This window comes from Cicer arietinum, chromosome 2, assembly GCF_000331145.2.
Source record: "Cicer arietinum cultivar CDC Frontier isolate Library 1 chromosome 2, Cicar.CDCFrontier_v2.0, whole genome shotgun sequence".
NCBI classification, from domain to species: Eukaryota; Viridiplantae; Streptophyta; class Magnoliopsida; order Fabales; family Fabaceae; genus Cicer; species Cicer arietinum.
The window spans coordinates 1,565,489-1,574,687 of NC_021161.2; the positions used below are offsets into that span (position 1 = coordinate 1,565,489).

Below are 9,199 nucleotides of genomic sequence, written 5' to 3' on the forward strand. Positions count from 1 at the left end.
TACTATATCTCGCAAATTATACCAAACTGCAAAGCTGTTTTTAGAATAAAATAGAGTATATTGTTAGAAAAAAAAAATTGAACCTAATTATTATATAAATATTAAAATATATTCAATAAAAATATTGTATTTGAATGAAAACAAGCAACCAAATGTGGCACCATCAATTTAAATAACTAAACAACCAAATGAGTTTGGTGATATTTGAATGAAAACAAGCAACGAAATGTGTTACCATCAATTTAAATAACTAAATTCAACATGAACATTGAATTTTAAATGTCAACATGAACATAAAAAGCAAATCAAATTTTACCGTGGTTTAAGATGAAACACTTGTCTCCATGCCCACAACTTTTTTATCAAAGGTCTTGATCAGTTAATCCCAAACTGCAAATTAAAATTACAATATACGTTATTTATACAAAAATACATTACATATTCAATTTTATATTTGATATAAATTAAAAAAAAAATCAAAGTCACAGTACAAATATTGACAATCATATATACTCATGAGGTAACATATTGATTAAAATATAGAATTTATAAAAGAACAAATTATATTGATTAAAATATGTGAAATGAAGCATACATATACATGACACAAATGTAGAATTGATAAAAGAACAAATTCCGATCACTAATGTCTAATAGCAATATGAAGATTTATTCACTTTTGTCTTAATTTACAAACAATATATATCCTTCAAATTAATACTAGGATACAAGATAGAAAATTCTAAAGAAAACTAATTCTCCATTATTGAAAATACTTAAAGAGCATCAATGAATAATGTAGCATTTATATAACAGAAAAGGTAAAAAATTATATTTTAAATTAAAAATAAAAGAATAAATAAATACCTGGATTTAGGTGCATCTTGTTGCATATTCAATGGATGTTGTGCATTAAATTCCTCAGTTGCACTTGGTGCATCCACATCACCGCAGTTAGTTTTCATTACTTCTTCTGCTACCATCAAATTGGAATTTTTCTCCATGAGGATATCACCATCATTGTAAATTATATCACCAAACTCATTTATTGTATCAATTGGAGTAATATTGTTAACATAATTAGTGACTATGTCACTAATCTTTTTTTCCTTATAATATTTTAGTAACTTTTGTAAATAATTTAACTCTATGATAGCATTATTTAACTTACCTTGAAGGATATTAATAACACCGACACATCCATGAATTGGGAATTTAGCACGAATGTTTGATTCAAAAATTATTGATGTCATTGCCTCATCTTTTTTATCATCATCGATGCGATTTAACAATTTTAAAATGTAGCAAACTCCAAACAAACGATGAACGTTGATGAAGCTTTTTGATTTATTAATTGGAAAATAAGGAGCTAAAGGACATTCTTTAGTACACTTTCTTCTTTGGTATTTGCAAGAAGCACAAGCCTTATTTGAACCTTCTTTGTTGATATCCATTAGTATAAGAGCAAAAGAGTTTAGAGTTTAAAGAATTAAAAAGTGAGAGAAAAGAGTGTTTATATTATATAGACCATTAACTAGGTCACTTCTCCAATTAAAAAGGTTTTTTGTTTACATCTAACAACTCTTAACAGCTATATCTTATCACTTCTAACCGATATCTTATCACTTCTAACCGCTCTATTAAGGGCGAGACAACATACACTGATTTTATTTTACCATAATCTGTTATTTGATGCATCCAATCGAATATAATATGATGATCAAATTTTTAATCATATTTTGTTTCAGCCTTATTTACTAATCTTTAATTTAAAATAGGTTAAAATAATTTGTTTTTAATTAGATTAAAGTTAACAAATATCTTATCATTTTCTTCCTTTCCTATTCACTCATTCTCCACTTTCAACTAGTCATGTTCCTTGCCCTAGTTTTCGGTAATTTTTTTTATTGTGTTGATGAAATAATTGTCTGATTTTATGATTATTTTATATTGTTGATGTTGGATTAATTATATGATTGATGACGTTAGGTTGATTTAATAATTATTTTTCTCTACCATCCATGATTTGTGTTATGATGTGTTGAATTCTATTTTGTGTCGACAAATAATAATAAAATAATAATAATAATAAAATAATAATAAAATAATAATAATAATAATAATAATAATAATAATAATAATAATAATAATAATAATAATAATGATGATGATGATATTTTTGTATACAGGTAAATATAAATTCACAAGAACAAGATAATGTGATGCTACATCTAACGTTAGAACAAATGTTTAGTTCGAGTTTGTTTAACAATTTTTTTTTAGTTTGACTTTGTTTAACAGTTTTTATGATAGTGAGTCATTCTTTTAGAAATTTTAGAGAGTTTGACCTATTGAGATGTTGTTAGAATAGTAAGTCATTATTCAATTGCGATGGATAAAGATATCACAATTTTTCAAGTATATAAAATTACTTCGTAACTTATTTACATTTTTATGATAGTGAATCATTCTTCAAATGTGATGGAAAGAGAAATCACAAATTTTTCAAGTATATAGAATTATTTCATAAATTATTTACATTTTTTATTTATTTATAAAAGTTATATATGAATGTTATTTTAAAAGAAAAAAAGTTAAATAAATTCTAAGGACAAATTTATCATTTTATTAAAATATAAATCATATTTTAGTTATTTGTTGTGTATCAAACAATAAATATGATAAACTAATCTTATCAAGTTTGTTATTATGTGCACATCAAACACACGATATGATATCTTATCCATCAAAGTTTGTTATCATGTGCACACCAAAACAACATTGAATCATTCTCATATCTAAACCAATCAAATGGTTTTGTTATAGTGATTTAAGTTTTTTTTTTTTGTTGACTCATGATAGATTTATAAGTTGTTGTATTAGTGTTTTGATTATGAAACTTTCACTATTACTTTCGGTAGGTAAACCCTTTAACCTTTTAATATTTTTTATTAAACGTTGTTTTAGAGTCATACTCATTCATAGAACTTATAATTAAGTGATTTCAAAATCATTATATCATCTAGAGTTACATCAATATGCATGTTTGACAAATATCTTTTCATTTTCTCCCTTCCCTATTCACTCATTCTTCACTTTCAACTAGTTGTGTTCATTGCCCTAATTTTATGTAATTTTTTTATTGTGTTGATGAAATAATTGTCTGATTTTATGATCATTTTATGTTGTTGATATTGGATTAATTATATGATTGATGATGTTAGGTTGATTTAATAATTATTTTTCTCTACTATCCATGTTTTGTGTTATGATGTGTTGAATTCTATTTTGTGTCGACATATAATGATAATGATAATGATAATGATAATGATAATGATAATGATAATGATAATGATAATGATAATGATAATGATAATGATAATGATAATGATAATAATAATAATAATAATAATAATAATAATAATAATAATAATAATAATAATAATGATAATATTTTTATATATAGGTAAATATAAATTCGCAAGAACAAGATAGTGTGATGTTTAGTTTGACTTTGTTTAACAATTTTTGTTTAGTTTGACTTTGTGTTAACAATTTTTATGATAGTGAGTCATTCTTTCAGAAATTTTAGAGAGTTTGAACAATTGAGATGTTGTTAGGATAGTAAGTCATTATTCAATTGCGATGGATAGAGAAATCACAATTTTTCAAGTATATAAAATTACTTCGTAACTTATTTTCATTTTTATGAAAGTGAGTCATTCTTCAAATGTGATGGACAGAGAAATCAAAAAAATTTCAAGTATATAAAATTACTTCATAAATTATTTACATTTTTTTAGTATTTTTATTTATTTATAAAAGTTATATATGAATGTTATTTTGAAAGAAAAATAAGTTAAATAAATTATAAGGACAACTTTGTTATTTTGTCAAAATATAAATGATATTTTGGTTATCCGTTGTGTATCAAACACTGAATATGATAAACTAATCTTATCAAATTTGTTATTATGTGCACATCAAACACATGATATGACATCTTGTCCATCAAACGGACCATTAATTTCGATTTTAAACAAAATATCCTAAACAAAATTTCAGTTTAAAAGCTATCCCAAAATTTAAACAAAAAATCCTAAAATTTTAAACAAAATATCCCAAAATATCCTAAAACAAATAAAAGCTATTTTAAGTTTAAAAAATACAATAACTATTTAAAAATAAATAAATATAGAGTATATGATGATTTATCCACTACAATCCAGTTAAAAAAAATGAAAAGAGTGACTCTTATTGGATACGCAATCGGTACACCAATTAGTTTAAAGACAACAACATATCTTATATCTTAAGGGAAAAAAAGTTAAAATTTAAAATTATAATAGAATATTGGAACTAGTATGAAAAATGCCTCTATATTTTTTTTAATCGAAGTGGTGTTTAAGAATAAAACACCAGAAAAAATAGCTTGTGTTGATTAAACATTGTTTTAAAGTTTCTCTCAAGAGTAGATTTTACTAATAACTTTAAAATTATTGTTTTCTTTTAATATTAAAAAAAATAATAAATTCTATTGTAATTAACTAAATTTCACTACAATTAACTCATAGAATTGTAAAGTTGAAAACTTTGAACCTCTAAAATAAATTGTTTATTATGTAGGTTGTGTCCAAAAAATGATTTTTATTTTTTTTATTTTTATGTAAAACAAATAAAAGGTCTTGCAAGTGCATAAAGATACAATAATAAGTACACAATAATTTAATTAAAATATACAAAAAGTTGATAATTTAATTAAAATATCTTGCATCAATTTTTTGTGAAAAGAAAAATTAAATTACCAAATCAATTTTTGATTAAACATTGTTTTAGAGTCGTACTCATTCGTAGAGCTTATAAGTGATTTTGAAATGAAAAATTGTAAGTGATTTCAAAATCATTATCATTTAGAGTTACATCAATATACATTTTTTTTAAACATTAATTAGAAGACTTCTCCTACAAAGAACAAGAGTATTCGTGATGAGAATTTAATTTAAAATTAGAGAATTTTTCTTTTATTTTAGAAGTTTAAGTATTTTAAAATTTAATTAAAAAATATAATAAAAATATATAGTAAAGTATAAATTAAATAAAAAAATTAATTTTTACAAATCAATAGTAAAATTATATTTTACAACTACTTTGATATATATATATATATATTAATATATATATTAACGCAACAAGCTCCAAAAGCTTGTGGAGCTTATAGAGCTGATAAAGCTTAAAACACGCAAAAACATACGTTTGTGAAACTTATACAAAGCTCAATCAATCAAAACTAATGAATCAATAAATGTAGATCAAACACAATAACCAAGAGAAAAGAATTACATGATTGATTATCACAAGTTTAACTTTGATGAGTTTAGGATGTTAAATTGTTGACTTCTTCAAAATTATGGACTAAATGATTGACTTGTAGAGTTGAGACCATGTATCTGATTGAGCTTGTGTTAATCAAATTCAATAAAGACACATTGAGAGCGTTGATAAGAATCACACGACTAGTTCTATTTATTAGATTCATCTATGATTGCCTTTAATGATTTTCTTTCTTTGTAAAACAATGGATCCAATGCTCAGTCATGCATTAGAGAGTTTGCACACTTAAACAAAATATTAAAACATAAATTGTTCTCAGTATAATTTTGTTATCATCAAAATAATTTAGAGGTATTGTTTTTCAAATTAACTTGATTATAACAATCTCCTTTTTTTGATGATGACAAACATTAATTTTTCTAAATATTTTTTTAAAAAAGAAAATTAAAAGAAAGATTAAACTCTCCTTTAATAGGAGCGGAATTAAAAAGTGATTAATGATATGAGGGCAAAAAAAAAGTTTTAAGAGAATAAGATAAACATTGTTCTAAAAATATACATTCTCCCTTTTGTCATCAAATAAAAAAATGGAGAAGAAATAAACATATCGAGTAACAAAATGCATAAGAATCGAAACATTTTCATTAACAATTTAAAGTGAAACTTTACACAAAAATATAAATTACAAAAAACAAAAAAAACAAAAATCATAAAAGTTTGGATTAGTAAAGTAGGCTAGGATAAGGCCTAACGTAATTTGATTGGACTCTTGATTTTTGGTCATTCCTTCCATAATCATCTCAATTTTAGCTTCTAACCTTTCAAAGTACCTTCTTCACAAATTGAGAAGGGTCAAATGATGGTGCAAAGGAAATATCAGTTGAGCCTTTAGATATGCTTAGATTTCTCTCTCTCTCTCTTATGTCTCTAGTACTAAACACATCCTATGTCTCTCTTTTTCTTCATCTATAATAAAATGGTAGTTTAAGATAATTTTTTGTTTTGAAATTAACCCTCTAAATCATTTTTTCTCTCCTCATTGTATCTTAATAAATGATTTACACGCATATTTAGTTTACATTTCGTAATTTTTTATTTTTTCGTCTGAGTGTGACGTTGTTTTTGTTGGAATTTAATTATGAGTGGTTAGTCCCACATTGACCAGGAATGGAGGCTATATTGGATATATAAGGAGAATGACCCATAAACTTAATGCCTTAAGGTTTTGGGTTGAGATGTGGTGTCTAAAGTCTCTTATAAATCCTTGTTTAGCTCATTCCGAATGCCTTAAGGATCAAGTGGATCAAGTCGGACTTGGATCACTTGGATCAAGTCAAGTGGTCAATAAAGGACTTGGATCAAGTGAACCAAGTCTAGTGGTGGGACTCATAATTGAGGGGGAGATTGTTGGACTCCCCAACAGTGTTCATCATCTTGGCGCGACTCTTTTTTGATTTTCTCGTCTTGTTAATTTTTTTTTTTTTTAGTTTACCAAATTTAATTTTGTATTTTATGCATGTATTTTATTAATTTGAAATCGATGAACTTGGCAACAAAGGTGCGGTTAATTTGAAATTTATGAACTTGGCAACTTAATGATTTCTTATTAATATAAATTTTGAGTAAAAATATATGAATGGATTTGGATTATTTGATAGTCATAATTAAAAACAAGCATTCCTTGCTAGTCGAAACTGTTGGATAAAAATCATTAGACAAGTCACGTGTTAAGGCTCGCGACAAATTAAATTTTAAAAATAATTACTCAAAATGTGAATCATCTAATTTTATTTTTTTAATTTTTTGATAAAAATAATCTAATATTAATCTAGTGATTTCCATTGACTAACTACAATGGTTTTTTGGTATATATTTTGTACAAATTAACCGCAAATGAGTGGTTAATTTGTTCATATGTAGACTTTATTATAACTGATGTACTCTAGATTGTAATAAAATAAAATAAAAATCAAACAAATCATGGCTGTGTACAGATAGATGAATTTCTTCAACAAATTTTTTCATTATTTTAGAACGATTCATCTATGTTTGCTACTCCAATTAGAAATGTATAGTTTTGTCACACACAACAAACACGTAATAATACATTAATAAATATTCCAACTAATCTCCTATCTCAATTAATATTGCATCCTATCCTTTCTCCCCTTATTTGGGATCCATATCTTCAAGGGACTCACTTTTCCTCCACCATTCAATTATTTCTATTTCTTTATCATCTTTCTTTTCTCTATCATTCTCTCTACTTGATTATCTCTCCCTTCTACCATCTGTTCTTTTGTGTAGAAGAGGAAGGAGAGATACGAAGATCTAATTTACTAATTATTATATTTTTCTTTTTACATCTTTATTATATTTTCGTCTAATTTTTCTCTATTCATTATCATTATCATCACCAATATCGTTATCGAATTCAATTTTTTTTTTCCGAATGGAATTCTTCCAAAAGGCGAAAGTGGTGCGCCTTAGGAGCCACCATGATAAATACATGTTGGCACATGAAGATCAAGAAAATGTCTACCAAGACAGAAATGGTTGCTACGACAATGCAAAATGGACGGTCGAATTAATAGAGAACGAAAACAAAGACAACGTGATAAGATTGAAGAGTTGTTATGGAAAATATTTAACAGCCTCAAACATGCCATTTCTTTTGAAAAGTACGGGTAAAAAAGTGTTGCAAACTTTACCTTTAAGGTTAGGTTCATCGGTTGAATGGGAACCTATTAGAGATGGGGTACAAGTGAAATTAAGGACACGTTATGGACAATATCTTCGAGGAAATGGAGGATTACCACCTTGGAGAAACACAATAACACATGATGTTCCACATAGAACTTCAACGGCTAATTGGATTTTTTGGGATGTTGATATTGTGGAACTTAGGCCAAAACAATTAGGACAAGTTCCTAAGCCAAGACCAAGGCCTACACCAATTACACCACCAAATCGTTGTTTGAATAATTCAATTATTTCGACAACAACGACAACATCAACAGAAAATTCTTTTCCTTCTCCTTCGTTCTCACCAATTTCGGAGTCGGATAATGGACCCCTTGTCAAAATTGATCTAAGATCTCCTCGAACACCCGAGGTTCGTTACATGAAAAAATTTCTCAAACTTATTGTTAATAAGAAATCTAATGAGAAATTGTTGAGAGCAACCTAATCTTAGGATATGGACCACTTGTGGATTTATGTACTCAAGAGTTTCTCATCTAGGATTAAGTTGATGTTTTGTTTTCAAAAAACAATATTGTTTTGAAAAAAAAACATTATATATGTAGAGGTAATGTAATGATTGGATGCATGCATGTAATATATAATTACGTGTTTGTGAAGTTAATTACAAATTTAAGTCTTTTTTCTTTGTGTGGATCTGTGAATATTTTTATCCATTTGATCGATCTTATATGTTAAAAAAATTTCTTATGTTAAATTGAATTACTATGTGAAAATGTTGTCAAATGAGTATTGTAAGAAAGGAATTGATATACCAATGAAAATTAATTAGTTTGATTGTTATTTAAAAGTATTATACAGTAAGATTTATTCTTTTTTATCTTTCTTTGAGGGGGAAATATGGTGTTATAAGAGCGAAAGAAGCCACTAGAGTTATGTATAAGTTTGATTAAAATAAAACTTATATATAATTATATATAAGTTCGTATTTTATAGTTATCATTATATTTGAAATAAAAAAGGCAAAGACATATATTAGTTTTGTGCATAGATTCATTGTGATTTTTTATCATTCATCAACTTAATTAACATTGTTCATAGTTGAGGTGGTTGATGTTTATTATTCAAATATATATATATATATATATATATATATATATATATA

The 9,199-nt window shown here is 25.7% G+C and overlaps 2 protein-coding genes across 2 annotated transcripts in view; one reads left to right on the top strand and one right to left on the bottom strand.

Moving 5' to 3' along the window:
- Positions 1-217: 217 nt before the first annotated feature.
- Positions 218-1,499, bottom strand: LOC113785377 (LOB domain-containing protein 27-like). Its single transcript, XM_027331625.2, has 3 exons — positions 1,172-1,499; positions 868-973; positions 218-390 (listed from the first exon to the last, which is right to left on the bottom strand). Exons 1-3 carry the CDS (start codon positions 1,452-1,454, stop codon positions 363-365), a joined length of 417 nt encoding a protein of 138 aa, XP_027187426.1. The 5' UTR covers positions 1,455-1,499; the 3' UTR covers positions 218-362.
- A 5,675-nt stretch (positions 1,500-7,174) lies between these two features.
- LOC101506571 (uncharacterized) overlaps positions 7,175-9,199 on the top strand; it is a 4,243-nt gene continuing 2,218 nt past the window's right edge. Inside the window, exon 1 of the mRNA XM_004489310.4 lies at positions 7,175-8,446. Within this exon, the coding sequence (XP_004489367.1) occupies positions 7,784-8,446 (663 nt within the window). The 5' untranslated portion in view covers positions 7,175-7,783. The remainder of the gene's footprint in view (positions 8,447-9,199) is intronic.

Excerpts from the sequence above, each read along its gene's own strand:
- LOC113785377 (XM_027331625.2), bottom strand. The coding sequence starts at position 1,454 with ATGGATATCAACAAAGAAGGTTCAAATAAGGCTTGTGCTTCTTGCAAA. Across the intron at positions 974-1,171 it reads TGTTATTAATATCCTTCAAG|AAGAAGTAATGAAAACTAAC; the intron begins GTAAGTTAAATA and ends TGATGGTAGCAG. Across the intron at positions 391-867 it reads CAAGATGCACCTAAATCCAG|TTTGGGATTAACTGATCAAG; the intron begins GTATTTATTTAT and ends TTTAATTTGCAG.